A 21,211-nucleotide genomic window follows, 5' to 3' on the forward strand; every position below is an offset into this window, starting at 1 on the left:
ATTCTAGCTGTGGGAGCATTGGATACCTCTCTAAGTCACCTTCTAGTGTGTTAGAAGGTGCATCTTGGCCTCTTGGCCTCTTTCCTTGGTAGTTCAAGGCTAAGACTTTTGGAGTTCTTAAGAGAAAGAGGATGAGGAAGAATTAGGAAATCAGCAGAGTGGGCTTAGATAAAAGCAGGATTCAGATTCTGGAGCTATGATGGCCAGATTATTCAACAAATTCTCTTAGTTGGAAAACTTCCTCCTTAACCATTATCTCCTAAGCCTTCCTATTTTTCAAGGCATAAGCTTCTGCTAAGTCTATCTTCATTTTAGCACTTCACTTTATCCTCACAAAGAAAAGTTTTAAACAAAGTTAAAGGAATCCAGTGGGTACAGCATCCACTTCCTTGGTGACATAGCTCCACTGCTCTCTGTGCCTTCCCATTCTATTACTCATGATTCTCACCTCAATGTCAAAAATACTACTAGACTGCAGGTTCTGTGAAGACAGGGTTCGTATCTAGTCGTTTCACTGCTATATCCCTAGTATCTGGTATAGCTTCTGGAAAGAAGCAAAGAGAATGCACTGGTCATAACAAACACCCTCTTCCAACAACACAAGAGAAGACTCTACACATGGACATCACCAGATGGTCAACACCAAAATCAGATTGATTTTATTCCTTGCAGCCAAAGATGGAGAAGCTCTACACAGTCAGCAAAAACAAGACCAGGAGCTGACTATGGCTCAGACCATGAACTCCTTATTGCCAAATTCAGACTGTAATTGGAGAAAGTAGGGAAAACCACTAGACCATTCAGGTATGACCTAAATCAAATCCCTTATGATTATACAGTGGAAGTGAGAAATAGATTTAAGGGTCTAGATCTGATACATAGAGTGCCTGATGAACTATGGATGGGGTTCATGACATTGTATAGGAGACAGGGATCAAGACCATCCCCATGGAAAAGAAATGCAAAAAAGCAAAATGGCTATCTGAGGAGGCCTTACAAATAGCTGTGAAAAGAAGAGAAGCGAAAAACAGAGGAGAAAAGGAAAGATACAAGCATCTGAATGCAGAGTTCCAAAGAATACCAAGAAGAAAGCCTTCCTCAGCGATCAATGCAAAGGAATAGAGGAAAACAACAGAATAGGAAAGACTAGAGATCTCTTCAAGAAAAGTAGAGATACCAAGGGAACATTTCATGCAAAGATGGGCTCGATAAAGGACAGACATAGTATGGACCTAACAGAAGCAGAAGATATTAAGAAGAGGTGGCAACAATACACAGAAGAACTGTATAAAAAAGATCTTCACGACCCAGATAATCATGATGGTGTGATCACTGACCTAGAGCCAGACATCCTGGAATGTGAAGTCAAGTGGGCCTTAGAAAGCATCACTATGAACAAAGCTAGTGGAGGTGATGGAATTCCACGTGAGCTATTTCAAATCCTGAAAGATGATGCTGTGAAAGTGCTGCACTCAATATGCCAGCAAATTTGGAAAACTCAGCAGTGACCACAGGACTGGAAAAGGTCAGTTTTCATTCCAATCCCAAAGAAAGGCAATGCCAAAGAATGCTCAAACTACTGCACAATTGCACTCATCTCACACGCTAGTAAAGTAATGCTCAAAATTCTCCAAGCCAGGCTTCAGCAATACGTGAACCGTGAACTTCCACATGTTCAAGCTGGTTCAAGCTGGAAAAGGCAGAGGAACCAGAGATCAAATTGCCAACATCCGCTGGATCATGGAAAAAGCAAGAGAGTTCCAGAAAAACATCTATTTCTGCTTTATTGACTATGCCAAAGCCTTTGACTGTGTGGATCACAAGCAACTGTGGAAAATTCTGAAAGAGATGGGAATCCCAGACCACCTGACCTGCCTCTTGAGAAACCTATATGCAGGTCAGGAAGCAACAGTTAGAACTGGACATGGAACAACAGACTGGTTCCAAATAGGAAAAGGAGTACGTCAAGGCTGTATATTGTCACCCTGCTTATTTAACTTATATGCAGAGTACATCATGAGAAATGCCAGGTTGGAAGAAGCACAAGCTGGAATCAAGATTGCCGGGAGAAATATCAATAACCTCATACCTGCAGATGACACCACCCTTATGGCAGAAAGTGAAGAGGAACTAAAGAGCCTCTTGATGACAGTGAAAGAGGAGAGTGAAAAAGTTGGCTTAAAGCTCAACATTCAGAAAACTAAGATCATGGCATCTGGGCCCATCACTTCATGGGAAATAGATGGGGAAACAGTGGAAACAGTGTCAGACTTTATTTTGGGGGCTCCAAAATCATTGCAGATGGTGACTGCAGCCATGAAATTAAAAGATGCTTACTCCTTGGAAATAAAGTTATGACCAACCTAGATAGCATATTGAAAAGCAGAGATATTACTTTGCCAACAAAGGTCCATCTAGTCAAGGCTATGGTTTTTCCAGAGGTCATGTATGGATGTGAGAGTTGGACTGTGAAGAAAGCTGAGCACTTAAGAATTGATGCTTTTGAACTGTGGTGTTAGAGAAGACTCTTGAGAGTCCTTAGGACTGCAAGGAGATCCAACCAGTCCATTCTAAAGGAAATCGGTCCTGGGTGTTCTTTGGAAGGAATGATGCTAAAGCTGAAACTCCAGTACTTTGGCCACCTCATGTGAAGAGTTGACTCATTGGAAAAGACTCTGATGCTGGGAGAGATTGGAGGCAGGAGGAGAAGGGGACAACAGAGGATGAGATAGCTGGATGGCATCACTGACTCGATGGACTTGAGTCTGAGTGAACTCCGGGAGTTGGTGATGCACAGGGAGGCCTGGCGTGCTGCGATTCATGGGGTCGCAAAGAGTCGGACACTACTGAGCGACTGAACTGAACTAGAAAGAAGTACACTCAATACACATTAAAGGAATGACTGAAGCAATGCATGAACAATAACTACTCTACTAGGACACATGGAAAGTCTTTCCATGTAAGGCAGATCTAAAAGGAAAGCTATGATTGGATCCCTATCTTCTTCTGAAAGAAAACAACTTTTTTTGTTTGTTTTTATTTTATTTTTTTAACTTTACAATATTGTATTGGTTTTGCCATATATCAACTTTTTAAATGCCTGTTATTGTATCTTCTCCTAATTCCATTGTCAATCATTTTCTGTCATATCACTTCTACTTCTGTGTAAGTACAATGAGGACAAAATTACAGACTTATGATGATCTGTATGGACAAGTAACTGTAGAAGGAAATGGTAACCCACTCCAGTATTATTGCCTGGGAAAGCCCATGGACAAAGAAGCCTGGCAGGATACAGTCCATGGGGTTACAAAGAGTTGGACACGACTGAAGCAACTAACACAAAAAAGTAAAACAGTAGTGTAAACTGAATAGATTTTTACACGAATAAGTAACTTTTATCCATATTTTGTGGAGAAGGCAATGGCAGCCCACTCCAGTACTCTTGCCTGGAAAATCCCATGGGTGGCAGAATCTGGTAGGCTGCAGTTCTTGGGGTCGCTAAGAGTCGGACACGGCTGAGTGACTTCACTTTCACTTTTCATTTCATGCATTGGAGAAGGAAATGGCAACCCACTCCAGTGTTCTTGCCTGGAGAATCCCAGGGATGGGGGAGGCTGGTTGGCTTCCATCTATGGTATCACACAGAGTCGGACACGACTGAAGCAACTTAGCAGCAGCAGCAGCATGCATATTTTGATCAAATATTTAAAGTTATAATTACCAAACCACAACGTGGTCCATTTCATAATCTTGATAAATGGTGTGTGTCATATGAAAGAACTTAAAAAAAAATTCTTCCTTCATTTCATTAGGGAAGGAAGACTTTCATTTTAACTTAAGTAATTTCAAGATGGTAAATTGACAGAAGTAATTTGCCTTTCAAAAGAAAACAATTTAATTTAGAATTAATTAGCAGGAAGTGTGGAATCTGTTAACTTATGATTTATCACATGTTTTTCAGGTCTTTCTGGGAAAAAATAGAAAATAATAACCTTTGATAATTATCATTTTCAGCATGCATTTATTTTGAAGCAGTGCTGTGTCCATAGAATTATTATTAGGGTGCCTCAAATTTATTTCTATACACTAACTTTTTGTCATAAAAACTAAAAAAAAGAGAATATTATTCATCACTCTAAGTCCATATATGCAATAATTAGGGTTTTTAAGGAATAGATACTTACACCAAAGAATAGTGTTCACAAATCACAAGCTACGTTCTCTTGAAGCAAATCAAACTTGCTCTCCAATACATCTTACCTGAAAATGTTTTATGTAATGCATATTGTAACAAGAGAGAAGGGCACTAACATTTATTGAGGTCTCTCTCCTGCTTGGTATTGTTGAAAAGCTGTTATCATCCCCCTGTTTACCCTGAAATGTAGATTTAAAAAAATAATCTTCACTTTCAAGTAAAGAAATCGAGGCACAAAGAGTTCAAGTGGGGGAAAAAAGAGCTCAAGTAGGGGGAAAAAGATTTCAAGTGTTTTGGGGAGATTGCTAAAATACGTGTAGCCCTAAATCCCTTCCACAAGAGACTAATATAAAAGAGAGTCTTGGCTCTCCTGATAAATGGCTGGTGAGATCCACCTAAGCACAGACTCCAGCTCACACTCCACAGAACACTCCAGCTCACCTGCTGACAGCCAAAGCTCATTTGTCTCATTCTCATCAGTGTATCCACATGATCAGACCCTAAAAGCCAAGGCTCCAAATGTTCAAAACACTATAGCCCTGTGTACTTATGTAGATTGTTCATAGGATACATTCATTGCTGAGAAATGGTGAAATTTAAGTCTTGTCCTTGTGTTTCAAGAAGACCTACATCTCAATATTTCTGATTTACCCTCAGTATGTTATGGCATTCCAAGCTGAGAGAATCCTCTGGGCCAAAGTCTCTCTCTGTCTGGGGGTTAGGAGAGAGGAGGGGACAAATTTCTGGTGACTGAGATTACAGGAAGAGAGGGAATGGGTGGATTTGGGAAGTGGGAAAAGCAACGGGATCTGAGAAGGGAAAACAGAAACACACAAGCAGAAATTTGAGTGAAATTCCAAAAGCCAGTGAACAAACGAGCGGTTCTCACAGTCCTCAGCTAACTGCACCCACAGGCGATCTTGCCAGAAAATCTTCTGGGACTTTGCCTATGCCTTAGGGGTGAATGGTTTAATTGGTTTAGAAAATAAGAGTCCACAATACAGCTGAAAGCAGGGACTTAAGCAAAATATCTTGAAGTTAAAAGACGAAAAACAATCTTGTCAAGATTTTAATTACATATAAGAAAGTGCAGCCCTTCCTTGAGCCTGTCAACCCGCCAAGCTCCAGCGAGTAGCGAATGAATGAAACCCAGAGGGCGGGGGTGGAGGAAAGGAGCGCAGTCGTCTTCCAAAAAGGGGTTGTCAGCTCCGCGGCCCCCACAACGTCACCGAAGCAGAGCCCTGTAAGAGACTATAAAGATCGCAGCGGCTCCTGAACCTCAGCGCTTCAGCTGGTGCCCCGGGAACTCCAGCAGGAGTGATTCCCGGAGGGTCTCCGCTGGCGCCAGTCCCTAACATCACTTTTTTCAGACTGTCTCATCCTTCTTGCCCGATAGATGCTCAAAGTCGCTTTTGGAGAAAGCGCCTCCTTTCTCCCCATCACCTACAGGGTCAAAGCATCCCTTAACTAGCAAGGGCTGTGGTACCTTCTCCACCTCGATTCGGGGCGGGGCTGAGGTCCGCTCAGCAGCGAAGCGACTGGGAGGCGGAGAAGAACTTCGCGGGAGACGGGCCGGGCTGACGGTGGGTGAGCGAGGGGACTCAGGTTGCACACCCATCGCTATGGCCTCTCTCCCAGTAGCCGCGAACTGGACGAACGGGGGAACGGCCGGCGCGGACATCGGGAACCTGAGTGCGCTCGAGCCTGGGGCAGCCGCGGGAAAGGCTGAGACTGAGTGGCTGCAACTGCTCGTCCAAGCCGGCAATCTTTCCGCTTCCTTCTCCCCGCTGGGTCTGGCTGCGGCCTCCCCTGCGCCTTCGCAGTCCCGGTCTAATATCACCAACCAGTTCGTGCAGCCGTCCTGGCGCATCGCGCTCTGGTCCCTCGCCTACGGCGTGGTGGTGGCCGTGGCCGTCTTCGGGAATCTCATCGTCATCTGGATCATCCTGGCCCACAAGCGCATGAGGACCGTCACCAACTACTTCCTCGTGAACTTGGCTTTCTCCGACGCCTCCATGGCCGCCTTCAACACCTTGGTCAACTTCATCTATGCGCTGCACAGCGAGTGGTACTTCGGCGCCAACTACTGTCGCTTCCAGAACTTCTTTCCTATCACAGCGGTGTTCGCCAGCATCTACTCTATGACAGCCATTTCGGTGGACAGGTGAGGAGAACACTGGGAGGAAGGAGGAGGAGGAGACAGACAGAGAAGCTGGGCAGTGGGATAAGGTTAAAAAGAAATGGATCTGATGAAAGGAAAGGGACTGGGTGAAAGTTCTTAAAGCAGGTCACTAACCTTGGTGGCTCAGAAAATAAACAATCTGCCTGCAATGCAGGAGACCCAGGTTCAATTCTTGGGTTGGGAAGATCCCCAGGAGAAGGAAATGGGAACCCATTTCAATATTCTTGCCTGGAAAATTCCATGGACAGAGGAGCCTGGAGGGCTACAGTCCTTGGGGTCACAGAGTCAGACACGATTGAGTGACTAACACTGATGATGATGAACCCATTTACAAATGGGTCCATCAATGGCTGAACTTGTTCTGTTTCTATGGCCTCCCCACTCCCACCCTAAACCCCTAATCCCCATTGAGGTCATCTAGAGAGAATGAAGAAGGTGAATGAAAGAGATGGGAAAACCTGTCATTCCAAGTAGGACAAACTCAACTAAAAACACTTAACACTGGTACATTTTCTCAAATGGCTTCAAACAATTGCCACAAAAATTATGTGACCTTTAACTTGTACTTTGGAGGCTTCCTCCTCTCCGTTAGTCACTGTTCTGTCAGAAAAATGAATGCTACCTGCCTCCTCTCTCTGGTTTGCTGATTCTTAGTGCCATCCATCCTGTGCCCGATCCTTGCCCCAAGGCCAGCACCGGTTTGGTCTCCCAGTTATGGAGGATCCAACAGAGGCAGTAAGCTCCCTCCAAATGATTGCTAGCAGCCAGCAGTTTCTCCAGTTCTCCAGGTTAGTTTTCACTTCCAGTAATCTGTGGAGACCCTGTGCCTGGAAGATGGTATCTGACTCTTTCAGATGATAGGCAAGAAAAAGCCCAAAGACTAAGTGGTTAGGAAATGAGGCATGCCACTTGATAACTGTTTAAAGATAATCTTTTAGAATGTTCCCCCATCTACTTTGGGAATCCCGAGATTCTTAAGCAATTATAAGAAGCTGGAGAGACATTCAACATTTGTTCTCATAAACCAGTTTATGAAATTTCAGTGTGTGTTTGCTTCCTCATATTGAATATTATGGACAATGCAGACTGTGTTAAGACAATGGTAAATATCTACCTGTTACTAGTGAAAGTGAAAGGCACTTAATCAGGTTGGACTCTTAGAGACCCCATGGACTATACAGGCTATGGAATTCTCTGGGCCAGAATGCTGGAGTGGGTAGCCTTTCCCTTCTCCAGGGGATCTTCCCAACCCAGGGATTGAACCCAGGTCTCCCAAGTTGCAGGCAGATTCTTTACCAGCTGACCCACAAGGGAAGCCCAAGAATACTGGAGTGGGTAGCCTATCCCCTCTCCAGTGGATCTTCCCCACCCAGGAATTGAACCGGGGTCTCCTGCATTGCAAGCAGATTCTTTACCAACTGAGCTATCAGGGAAGCCCTGTTACTGATGGTTACACTTTAATTCAATAGTATGCTAAAAATGAACCACATTAGTGGCTTTTAGTCTCCATTTTGTGATTGGCAGTTTGCATGGGGTTGATGGGGGTAGGGGAGGTGAAGTGACTTTAATTTCAAGTATTAATGTTCTCATCCATGAAAAGGAAAGAATACTTTTTTCTATATTAACAAACTTGTTTGAAAATAAAATGTAGCTTAATATTAATTCTTACTACAGTAATTCACCATTATGAAAAAAAATAAGAAAAAAAAATGACTTTTTTCCATCAGTCCATCCTCTGTCTTTATTGTTTTGAAATTGAAGGTATTGAAGGCATAAAGCTTTAGAAACAATTTTCAAATGCCAGGCCCATGGGGTTAAATTGAAGGAGCAGTGGTTAGTTACCACTGACTAGGATATGTAAGCACAAAACCACATTTTTTTAAAGCCTCTGACACTGCCAGTCTTCTTTTCCCCTCTATGTCTAGTTTTCAAGTATCTCACTCCTTCATTTTTGTAGGCACAAAGGTGAGTACAAAGAAGAAACAAAGTCAGTTCCAAGTTGGAAAACAAGTGAAAGCACCTCTAATCTTGCTCCACTGATCTAGAAAGGAATGTTTTTTTGGTTTGGAATCTGTCTTTAGTTTTGTTATGGTTTGATTTATTCTTTGCTCTAATCTGGAGGAGGTATGCATTAGCATATCAGGTTGTAAGATTCTCACAATGTTCTTAAAATGTTAATGATACATTATGAAATTTGATGAAAATTTAGTGTGTGAAGGCTGTGAGGGAAAAAAAAATTTAGTGTTTCAAGTATGTGAGGGGGAAAAAAGGTCATTTTCCCAGTTACTTTCTGCCAATATTTATGTAAAATCTGAAATAACACTGGAGTTATTCTAATTGATAATGTAATGCTATTTCATCACATTCACTGGTTTGAAATCAATGAATGTTTTACTACTTACACCTTACTATTTCCTTACTAGAAAACATTATTCAATTACCAAAACTACTCAAAATTAAGGATCATACAATTTGCAATAAAGTCTGAGGCATATTCAGTGCAATATGCCTGAAGAAATTTTAGTTTCCAATATAATTAATGCTTTATTGAAATAACCATAAAATTACATAAGCCCTAATTGGGTCTTAATTGGTAAAGGATTACATCATTTAAATTGTGATAGTAACACTTGGCTTATTGAATTGTGAGTGTTTTCTATTCCCATTTTTTTCTTAGATTATATTCCATTATAGGTTATTACAGGATATTGAGTATAATTTCCCATGTGCTTTGTTGTGCTAATTTTCTTCAGTCATGTTCGACTCTTTGGGAACCTATGGACTGTAGCCCACCAGGCTCCTCTGTCCATGGGATTCTCCAGGCAAGAAAACTAGAGTGGGTTGCCATGCTCTCCTCCAGGGGATCTTCCCAACCCAGGGATCAAACCCATGTCTCTTATGTCTCATGCACTGGCAGGTGGGTTCTTTACCACTAGTGCTACCTGGGAAGCCCTTCTATTCCCATTTAACATAAATTGAATTGCATCTTCCCAGCCTAAATGAAAAATGTATTGAACTCACTGTGTCCCTCTCCATGTGTGTGCGCTCAGTTGTGTCTGACTCTTTGTGACCCCATGGACTGTATAGCCTGAAAGCTCCTCTGTCCATGGGATTTTCCAGGCAAGAATACTGGAGTGGGCTTCCAATTCCTACTCCAGGGGATCTTCCCGACCCAGGCATCCAACCTGCATCTCTGTGTCTCCTGCATTGGCAGATGGATTCTTTACCACTAGCGCCACCTGGGAAGCCCTTGTGTCCGTCTGCCTAAAATCAAAAAGATCTTCTGAGGTTTAAAACTACTTCAGCTTTGAGGCAGGCACTTATAGCTTTGCTTCAGCTGTAGCAAAATGCTTACAACCTCCTCTGAGAAATCTTAGACCTGAAAAGGATTGCAGATCCTCCCTAATAAACATTTGTATTTTACACATGGAAAACCTCAAACCAACAGTCCCACATTTTAAATAAAAACACTGTGTTTTCCTTTAAATGTTTTGCACTCATTCTGCACTGGAAGAATTGCTTGACTTCTAACTTCACATTTTTAATGTAATTAATAATTCTACTAAAGATTTGAATGTGAGTTCACAGGTTCTGATCTTATCCTGAAACATCCTATGTATTTGCTTTGTTAGAAATTCTTGCAAATCTTATATATGTTCTATAGACCAAAACATCATCTTTAAGTTCTACACAGTTCCTTCTTGCCTATAAGGCTACCTCACCATCCTTACACACACACACACACACACACACACAGTGGAATTAGTGCCAATGAAGAGTCACTGTTTCTCTCAACTATCCTTCCCAAATTTGGCATTTTGAAATGTAACATTTGAACACAACTTTTATCTGAAAGATGTTTGGCTCTCACAGGATCACGCAGTAGCGCTTCAAACCACTGCAGTCCACTCCAGGACCCCTACTGTTCTTAACCTCTACACTTTCTTATGACTCCTAACTAGTTGTGATAACTATAGGTTAATATTAAAATTTAGCACTTGTCTATGCTATCTATTTCACATGTATATATAAAACATCTCATATATTTACATGTTTTAATTGAGAATGCTAGAATTTTAAGATGTTAGAAAATTATTAATAGAACAGTTATTATCTTTTTAAGTATATGGTATACCACTTGATATATAGGGATATTAGAAAATATTTTCTTCCATTTTCTAAGCACATTTTCAAGTTAAGTTAGAAACTCTAGAAAAGTGTATTAGTATATGTGGTTTAGTCCCTAAGTCGTATCTGACTCTTGTGACCCCATGGACTGTAGCCCACCAGGCTCCTCTGTCCATGGGATTCTGCAGGCAAGAATACTGGAGTGGGTTGCCATTTCCTTCTCCAGGGGATCTTCCTGACCCAGGGATTGAACCTGGGTCTCCTGCTTTGCAGGCAGATTCTTTACCAACTGAGCTATGAGGGAAGCCCTTATTAATATATAGTAAAAGACAACAAAAGTCCGTCTAGTCAAGGCTATGGTTTTTCCAGTGGTCATGTATGGATATGAGAGTTGGACTATGAAGAAAGCTGAGTGCCGAAGAATTGATGCTCTTGAACTGTGGTGTTGGAGAAGACTCCTGAGAGTCCCTTGGACTGCAAGGAGATCCAATCAGTCCATTCTAAAGGAGATCAGCCCTGGTTGTTCTTTGGGAGGAATGATGCTAAAGCTGAAACTCCAGTACTTTGGCCACATCATGTGAAGAGTTGACTCACTGGAAAAGACTCTGATGCTGGGAAGGATTGGGGGCAGGAGGAGAAGGGGACAACAGAGGATGAGATGCCTAGATGGCATCACCGACTCGATGGACATGAGTTTGAATGAACTCCGGGAGTTGGTGATGGACAGGGAGGCTTGGCGTGCTGCGATTCATGGGGTCGCAAAGAGTTGGACATGACTGAGCGACTGAACTGAACTGAAAGGACAATTTCAGAGCATAGAGTCCAGTATCAATTGAAATATTTAAAGACTTTTTTAAGTGACAGTCACTGTTTTTTTACCTGGTAACCTTAAGGATGTAATTTAATGTGTTTTATTTAATAGTCCCAAAGCCTTAACAAACACAGCAAAAAATTCTTTATATTTTTCAAACCCAGGGACACCTGACATAATTATTAAAATAAATATTTAATCTAACTGAAATAATTTCTGTTTTATCCAAATAAATTAAAATTTTACCTTGTATGCTATACTTTTTAAAATTTGCTTTTCATAGAGCTGTTATGCAAAGTATTCATAGAACCTTGATTTCTTTTGAAATTTATTGTGGACAGATAAAAATATATAATCATAAATCATGAGGCCTCAATCTGATAACAAATTATCTAAATGTACTGCAGTAAATTTTACCATTGCTTTAAATATTATGGCTATAAATACTTCAGTAAATTTTTTTAAATGCCTTTATCAGTCTTGTGCCTGACCAACGTCTTCATTCTTCTCTACCTGGTGTCATGCTCAGTAGTTCAGTCGTGTCCGACTCTTCGATCTCATGGATTGTAGCCCTCCAGGCTCCTCTGTCCACAGGATTCTCCAGGCAAGAATGTTGGAGTGGCTTGCCCTTTCCTCCTTCAGGTTATCTTCCCCACCCAGGGACTGAACCCACATCTCCTGCGTCTCCTGCACTGGCAGGTGGGTTCTTTCCCATTCTGTACCACTGAGCCACCGGGCAAGCCCAGGCATATCCCAAAGCAAACTCAGTGAATGAAGCTGTAAAACCTCTATCTGATCACAATTTCCAGATGGTCTGATTTGTTGAATTGAAAAAACTGCCAGAAAGGATAAAATGCATTTCCTCCAAAAGTATCTTTTTACCTGAACTTTGGATATAGCTTAAGAATCAAATAATTCAGAGTTGTAACATATGGTAAAAGCTCTGTAAATCATTCTCATTCCAGTCCCCAATTTCTGATCCTAATCCGTCCTCTATACCAATCTTTTATTTAAATGTATTTTCCCCTGATTAATTATAACGAGTATACAGGCATAGTGAAAAAATTAAACATATATATTAGAAAGTTAAATTTATCCATAATTTTCCTACACCCCAAATATAGCCAATCTATGATCTTGACATTCACATTTTAACTCTCATTTGTCGTGATATATTTATCTCACATGTATGTATTTTATATATATATATATGTGTGTGTGTGTGTGTGTGTATACAACTCTTGAATAGTACATTATCAGTTCAGTTCAGTTCAGTTCAGTTGCTCAGTCGTGTCCGACTCTTTGCAACACCCCTGTCCATCACCAACTCCCGGAGTTCACTCAGACTCACGTCCATCGAGTCAGTGATGCCATCCAGCCATCTCATCCTCTGTCATCCCCTTCTCCTCCTGCCCCCAATCCCTCCCAACATCAGAGTCTTTTCCAGTGAGTCAACTCTTCACATGAGGTGGCCAAAGTACTGGAGTTTCAGCTTTAGCATCATTCCTTCCAAAGAAATCCCAGGGCTGATCTCCTTCAGAATGGACTGGTTGGATCTCCTTGCAGCCCAAGGGACTCTCAAGAGTCTTCTCCAACACCACAGTTCAGAAGCATCAATTCTTTGGTGCTCAGCTTTCTTCACAGTCCAACTCTCACATCCATACATGACCACAGGAAAAACCAAAGCCTTGACTAGACGGACCTTTGTTGACAAAGTACTGTCTCTGCTTTTGAATATGCTATCTAGGTTGGTCATAACTTTTCTTCCAAGAAGTAAGCATCTTTTAATTTCATGGCTGCAGTCACCATCTGCAGTGATTTTGGAGCCCCAAAAAATAAAGTCTGACACTGTTTCCACTGTTTCCCCATCTATTTCCCATGAAGTGATGGGACCGAATGCCATGATCTTCGTTTTCTGAATGTTGAGCTTTAAGCCAATTTTTTCACTCTCCACTTTCACTTTCATCAAGAGGCTTTTGAGTTCCTCTTCACTTTCTGCCATAAGGGTGGTGTCATCTGCATATCTGAGGTTATTGAGATTTCTCCTGGCAATCTTGATTCCAGCTTGTGTTTCTTCCAGCCCAGCGTTTCTCATGATGTACTCTGCATATAAGTTAAATAAGCAGGGTGACAATATACAGCCTTGACGCACTCCTTTTCCTATTTGAAACCAGTCTGTTGTTCCATGTCCAGTTCTAACTGTTGCTTCCTGACCTGCGTACAAATTTTTCAAGAGGCAGGTCAGGTGGTCTGGTATTCCCATCTCTTTCAGAATTTTCCACAGTTTATTGTGATCCACACAGTCAAAGGGTTTGGCATAGTCCATAAAGCAGAAATAGATGTTTTTCTGGAACTCTCTTGCTTTCTCAGTGATCCAACGGATGTTGGCAATTTGATCTCTGGTTCCTCTGCCTTTTCTAAAACCAGCTTGAACATCTGGAAGTTCAAATTGCCAACATCCGCTGGATCATAGTACATTATACATATGCATAAATAAAGATACATTTTTAATTACTAAACTTAACTAAAATAGCATCACATTATTGTGTCATTTTAAATTTACCATTCACAGAGTTATCAAAATATATTTATTCTGTGCTTAGCCCTTACTGTGTCCTTACGTCTGTCATACCAGCTGGCACATGGTAAGCACACAATCCAGACTACTGAATAAAATAATCATAAAAGTAATCAAATAAAAATTAAAGTGATGAGATACAACCTTTTTCCATTAAAATTTACACATATTGCTATATTGTACTAAATATGACATTTTTACACATGCTTTTAGATTGAACCATATGTAACTGCCAATTTTTATAGCTTAAAATGTCATTATTTTATATGATTTAATCTAGTAGTTGGATATGTATTGTCAAATTGCAGGGGTGCAATTTTCCAACAGGTTCAAAAACATTTTTCAAATCAAAATTCATGTTAAAGCATTTAAAAATCAAATTTTACCTAGCAAATTAGAAATTACATTTGAATATAACATCAATTTTATCAAGTCTCTGAAGTGAAGTGAAGTTGCTCAGTCGTGTCCGACTCTTTGCGACCCCATGGACTGTAGCCCACCAGGCTCCTCCATTCATGGAATTTTCTAGGCAAGAGTACTGAAGTAGGTTGCCATTTCCTTCTCCAGGGGATCTTCCCCACCCAGGGATTGAATCCGGGTCTCCTGCATTGTGGGCAGATGCTTTACCATCTGAGCCACCAAGGAATCCCAATCAAGTCTCTAGGCACATATATATAAATGTGCTAACATTAACCTACCCAACATTTTTTAGTCCGTAACCTTTACTTATAAACCATTTCTTGCTAGTTATTTCAAAGACAACTAGTCTCCAGTATTTCAAAGAATCCCTAGAAAGGTCTGATAACAGTTTATCCGTAGTCTTCTTTAGCATTTCCATTCTCCGTACTCCGCTCTGGCCAGAGACAGAGAAAGAGACAAAAAAGGAAAAGCAATGTCAACACTTTGGTACAGAGCATAACAGTGTGTCGGGAATAAGCCATGCCCTTTCCCGGTGGCTGTTTTGGGCATATTGCAGCCAAACCTGCAAAAGTCTTAAGTTACAAACTACCCTCTGCCTGATATTTTTGTGATGTCTATTTGTGTTCCATATAGAATTCAGAGAAATTATCTTGTCCCTAAGCTTCGCTCCATTAACAATTTCTTAATGACCAGTGTTCCTTCATCTACTTGCAACTCTCTCTCCCTGGGGCTCAGCTCTAAAGCATATGTCCAGGATGAGGGATTGTCCTACTTCCCTATGCTTCATTGCTCTGAGAATAAACCATTCTAATTAAGGCTCGCTCACTGGTACATTAAATAAATGCTGCAAAACATACAACTGGGATTTGCAGCCCCACCACTTCAGGTCATACAGTCAGAATCTGAAAGGCATTTTAGACTTAACAGGATCTGAGGAATTGTTAGACAATAAATTTAACAGTCTGATATAATTCTATATGTACAATAAGGTAGATGTAGATTTGATTTGCTCTGAATGGTGAGATTTGGGGTAATTTTATTTTCTTTTATACTTTTCCTTTTCTAATTATCTACAACAAAATGTGCTTCTTTTACATGAAACAAAATACAGTAAAAAATTAAATAATAATTAAAGCCCTGGAGATGTATGTTGCTGATGGTTGCACAACAATGCGAATGTATCATTGAACTGTACACCTAGATATAGTTACCTAGTAAATTTTATGTTTGGTATATTTGACCACAATAAAATTTTTAAAATATTAAATAAGTAAACAATGTTTAAAAACCCAATAATGACTCTGAAAAAGTCAAGCCAAAGAGTTTGGACTCAAGAAGATAGTGACTTGATTAAACTTTGTATAGATATTTTATTGATAAATGTTTTATGGCAACATTTTTAACGTACTTTCTAGGCTAACTTAGAAATCATGAAGACACTCTTGCAAGAGAGTACTGTTAATATTACAATGGATTAATTTGTAAATTGAAATTTTTTTCTCAGGAGTTATGTAAAGATATCACATCTGTGTGGAGTAATTTAGAAGACTACCTAAAGGCACAGGGATAAATTAGCTTAGTATTTCTACTATTCAGTCTGGTATATGACAAAGGTTTTTAAATATTTGCTCAAGTCCTCAATTTTGAGCTCGTATGAATTATCATCTATGAATTTCTTTACCTTCAAATCTGCCCAAGTGTCAAAGATTATTTATATTTTCCATACCTATAAGTAAGGAAAATATGTATCTGATTATATCACTAAGCAACAAAGGGCTCAGTTCTGTTCTGGAGCTGCTTTATTACTTGTTAGAGGGAATCAACTGTGTATATTTCTTCTCAATTCTGCTGTCAGCAATGTTACTTTGGTAGCCTGAAATCATAGTAGGAATATTTGCATCACAGAAATCTGCAAATGCTAGAAATCATGAATTTTGCTTTGTTCTGTTCATTTTTTCTTTAGAGAGCCTGTGGTTAAACATTTACCAGCACACAAATCACTATTCTTGTAGTCATTCACTCAGAAGGTATTTCTTAAGAACCTTGTAAGTATTAACACTGTGTAGAAAGAGGGCACACTGGGATAAACAAGAAGGACATGTCCCCTATTCTAATGAAACTGTGATTAACATCTCCACTTGAACCCCTTGGCTGTATTCCATAGTCCTAAATCCAACAATCTATTGGACTTCATCATTTGAATGTTTAATAATCATCTCAGAAGTCACGTGCTTCAAACTGAGTTCCCTACATTCCTCCAAAACTTACTCACCCTACAGTCTTGAGGTCAGAACTCTTGGAAGTATTCTCAGGTCATCTCTTCTTTCATACTCTGTGTCTAATCAATTAGCAAATCTAACCACTTTTACTTTAAATATATATATGGAATCTAATCACTCCTTAAGATGTCTACTGTTTCCTCCCTGCTGCTGCTGCTGCTGCTAAGTCGCTTCAGTCGTGTCCGACTCTGTGCGACCCCATAGACAGCAGCCAACCAGGCTCGGCCGTTCCTGGGATTCTCCAGGCAAGAACACTGGAGTGGGATGCCATTTCCTTCTCCAATGCATGAAAGTGAAAAGTGAAAGTGAAATCACTCAGTCGTGTCCGACCCCCCTCGACCCATGGACCTCAGCCCACCAGGCTCCCCCCATCCATGGGATTTTCCAGGCAAGAGTACTGGAGTGGGGTGCCATTGTCCAAGTCAATCCTGTTTCTCACCTAAGAGTTTTCTCAGAGGATGAGATGGTTGGATGGCATCGCCAACTTGATGGACATGAGTTTGAGCAAGCTCTGGAAATTGGTGATAAACAGGGAAGCCTGGCCTGCTGCAGTCCACAGGATCGCAAAGAATTGGACACGACTAAGCGACTGAATTGAACTGAACAGTTTTTTCTATCCCTGCTCTTGTTTCCCTTTCTCAATGCAACTATCAAAGTGATCCTGTAATGAGTCAGATCATTTATCCCCTCTGCAAGTCCTCCAGTGGCTCCTCAGTTCTCTCAGGGTAGAAATCAAAGTCTTACAATGGTCTATAAGATTTTATAATAAGCAGTCCTTTGTTTCTCTCTGATCTTATCTCCTACTACTCACCATGTCACAGCTCTGCTCAACCATCTCTAGACTTCTCTGTTACATCAATATGCTAAGCATATTTCCGCCTCAGAATCTTATACTCTGTGTGAAACACTTCCTCCAGACAGCCACATTGTTCATTACCTGTACTACTTTGGACCTTGAGCACTCTTGTTTTAATTGCTTTAAATTTTTCTTTGTCACATGTATCTGTATCACCTCCTAAAATACTATATAATCAGCTCATCTCTATGAAGTAAATGAATAATAGGGTCTATGGTAAGTATGAGAACACATAGCAGGGGAAAGCACTAGAAGGCGATGGCACCCCACTCCAGTACTCTTGCCTGGAGAATCCCATGGACGGAGGAGCCTGGTAGGCTGCAGTCCATGGGGTCGATAGGAGTCGGACACGACTGAGCGACTTCACTTTCACTTTTCACTTTCATGCATTGGAGAAGGAAATGGAAACCCACTCCAGTGTTCTTGCCTGGAGAATTTCAGGGACGGCGGAGCCTGGTGGGCTGCGTCTGGTGGGGTCGCACAGAGTCAGACACGACTGAAGCGACTTAGCAGCAGCAGCAGCAGAGCAGAAAAACACAGAAATGTAGAAGCACTTTTTTTCACATGGTGATCACCTTTATTTGCGAAACACTGATTTTTTTTTTAATTGGGGTATAATTGCTTTACAATGTACAACATAGTGAATTAGCTATATGTATACATATATTGGCTGCTTCTTCTTCCTTCCTTCCACCCCAACCCCATCCTGGCCATCATCAAAAAATCTACAAACAATAAATGCTGGAGAAGGTGTAGAGAAAATGAAACCCTCTTGCACTGTTGGTGGGAATGTAAATTGATACTGTCACTGTGGAGAACAGTATGGAGGTTCCTTAAAAAAATAAAAATAGAACTATCATATGGCCCAGCAATCCCAGTACCGGGAATATATCTAGATACATTTTTAAAGTTATTTTACAAAAGTATAGAAAATTTCTCCTAGTAAATTTGCTATGAGTAGTTACTATTTAAATAAAAATGAAACATTTAAAATAACTATACAGCTTAATATGTAACTATCATATTAAACTGAATTATCTATAAAGAAAAAGATTAGATTTTCAAATGAGCAAAGGGAACAATTCTGAAGAAATTAAAATACAAATGGAGTGTTTATTCTGCATAAGTACTCTTAATCACAATTCAGAATTCTTAGATGAATAAACTTAACTGAATTTAAAAGATGTCACAGTACCATATATCAGAGTACCGTAGTTATTTTTTGTTTTGTTTTGTTTTGTTTTTTTAATTTAATTTTATTTTTAAACTTTACAATATTGTATTAGTTTTGCCAAATACCGAAATGAATCTGCCACAGGTATACCTGCGTTCCCCATCCTGAACCCTCCTCCCTCCTCCCTCCCCTACCCTCCCTCTGGGTCGTCCCAGTGCACCAGCCCCAAGCATCCAGTACCGAGCATCGAACCTGGACTGGCGACTCGTTTCATACATGATATTATACATGTTTCAATGCTATTCTCCCAAATCTCCCCACCCTCTCCATCTCCCACAGAGTCCATAAGACTGATCTATGCATCGGTGTCTCTTTTGCAGTCTCGTACACAGGGTTATTGTTACCATCTTTCTAAATTCCATATATATGCATTAGTATACTGTATTGGTGTTTTTCTTTCTGGCTTACTTCACTCTGTATAATAGGTTCCAGTTTCATCCATCTCATTAGAACTGATTCTAATGTATTCTTTTTAATGGCTGAGTAATACTCCATTGTGTATATGTACCACTGCTTTCTTATCCATTCATCTGCTGATGGGCATCTAGGTTGCTTCCATGTCCTGGCTATTATAAACAGTGCTGCAATGAACATTGGGGTACACGTGTCTCTTTCAATTCTGGTTTCCTCAGTGTGTATGCCCAGCAGTGGGATTGCTGGATCATAAGGCAGTTCTATTTCCAGTTTTTTAAGGAATCTCCACACTGTTCTCCATAGTGGCTGTACTAGTTTGCATTCCCACCAACAGTGTAAGAGAGTTCCTTTTTCTCCACACCCTCTCCAGCGTTTATTGCTTGTAGACTTTTGGATCGCAGCCATTCTGACTGGTGTGAAATGGTACCTCATAGTGGTTTTGATTTGCATTTCTCTGATAATGAGTGATGTTGAGCATCTTTTCATGTGTTTGTTAGCCATCTGTATGTCTTCTTTGGAGAAATGTCTATTTAGTTCTTTGGCCCATTTTTTGATTGGGTCATTTATTTTTCTGGAGTTGAGCTGTAGGAGTTGCTTGTATATTTTTGGGATTAGTTGTTTGTCCGTTGCTTCATTTGCTATTATTTTCTCCCATTCTGAAGACTGCCTTTTCACCTTGCTAATAGTTTCCTTTGTTGTGCAGAAGCTTTTAAGTTTAATTAGGTCCCATTTGTTTATTTTTGCTTTTATTTCCAATATTCTGGGAGGTGGGTCATAGAGGATCCTGCTGTGATGTATGTCGGAGAGTGTTTTGCCTATGTTCTCCTCTAGGAGTTTTATAGTTTCTGGTCTTACGTTGAGATCTTTAATCCATTTTGAGTTTATTTTTGTGTAAGGTGTTAGAAAGTGTTCTAGTTTCATTCTTTTACAAGTGGTTGACCAGTTTTCCCAGCACCACTTGTTAAAGAGATTGTCTTTAATCCATTGTATATTCTTGCCTCCTTTGTCAAAGATAAGGTGTCCATAGGTGCGTGGATTTATCTCTGGGCTTTCTATTTTGTTCCATTGATCAATATTTCTGTCTTTGTGCCAGTACCATACTGTCTTGATAACTGTGGCTTTGTAATAGAGCCTGAAGTCAGGTAGGTTGATTCCTCCAGTTCCATTCTTCTTTCTCAAGATAGCTTTGGCTATTCGAGGTTTTTTTGTATTTCCATACAAATTGTGAAATTATTTGTTCTAGCTCTGTGAAGAATACTGTTGGTAGCTTGATAGGGATTGCATTGAATCTATAAATTGCTTTGGGTAGTATACTCATTTTCACTATATTGATTCTTCCAATCCATGAACATGGTATATTTCTCCATCTATTAGTGTCCTCTTTGATTTCTTTCACCAGTGTTTTATAGTTTTCTATATATAGGTCTTTAGTTTCTTTAGGTAGATATATTCCTAAGTATTTTATTCTTTCTGTTGTAATGGTGAATGGAATTGTTTCCTTAATTTCTCTTTCTGTTTTCTCATTATTAGTGTATAGGAATGCAAGGGATTTCTGTGTGTTGATTTTATATCCTGCAACTTTACTATAATCATTGACTAGTTCTAATAATTTTCTGGTGGAGTCTTTAGGGTTTTCTATGTAAAGGATCATGTCATCTGCAAACAGTGAGAGTTTTACTTCTTCTTTTCCAATTTGGATTCCTTTTATTTCTTTTTCTGCTCTGATTGCTGTGGCCAAAACTTCCAAAACTATGTTGAATAGTAATGGTGAAAGTGGGCACCCTTGTCTTGTTCCTGACTTTAGAGGAAATGCTTCCAGTTTTTCACCATTGAGGATAATGTTTGCTGTGGGTTTGTCATATATAGCTTTTATTATGTTGAGGTATGTTCCTTCTATTCCTGCTTTCTGGAGAGTTCTTATCATAAATGGATGTTGAATTTTGTCAAAGACTTTCTCTGCATCTATTGAGATAATCATATGGTTTTTGTTTTTCAATTTGTTAATGAGTTAATGTGTTAATGTGTTAACAATGTGTAAACACAATGTTAATGTCTATAACATTGATTGATTTGCAGATATTGAAGAATCCTTACATCCCTGGGATAAAGCC

The 21,211-nt window shown here is 40.1% G+C and overlaps 1 protein-coding gene across 1 annotated transcript in view; it reads left to right on the plus strand.

Annotated features, from left to right (window-relative positions):
- The first annotated feature begins 3,881 nt into the window (after positions 1-3,881).
- The window catches only part of TACR3 (tachykinin receptor 3), an 89,662-nt gene continuing 72,332 nt past the window's right edge, over positions 3,882-21,211 (plus strand). Inside the window, exon 1 of the mRNA XM_027543926.1 lies at positions 3,882-6,362. Within this exon, the coding sequence (XP_027399727.1) occupies positions 5,821-6,362 (542 nt within the window). The 5' untranslated portion in view covers positions 3,882-5,820. The remainder of the gene's footprint in view (positions 6,363-21,211) is intronic.

Source organism: Bos indicus x Bos taurus, chromosome 6 (assembly GCF_003369695.1).
Source record: "Bos indicus x Bos taurus breed Angus x Brahman F1 hybrid chromosome 6, Bos_hybrid_MaternalHap_v2.0, whole genome shotgun sequence".
NCBI lineage: Eukaryota > Metazoa > Chordata > Mammalia > Artiodactyla > Bovidae > Bos > Bos indicus x Bos taurus.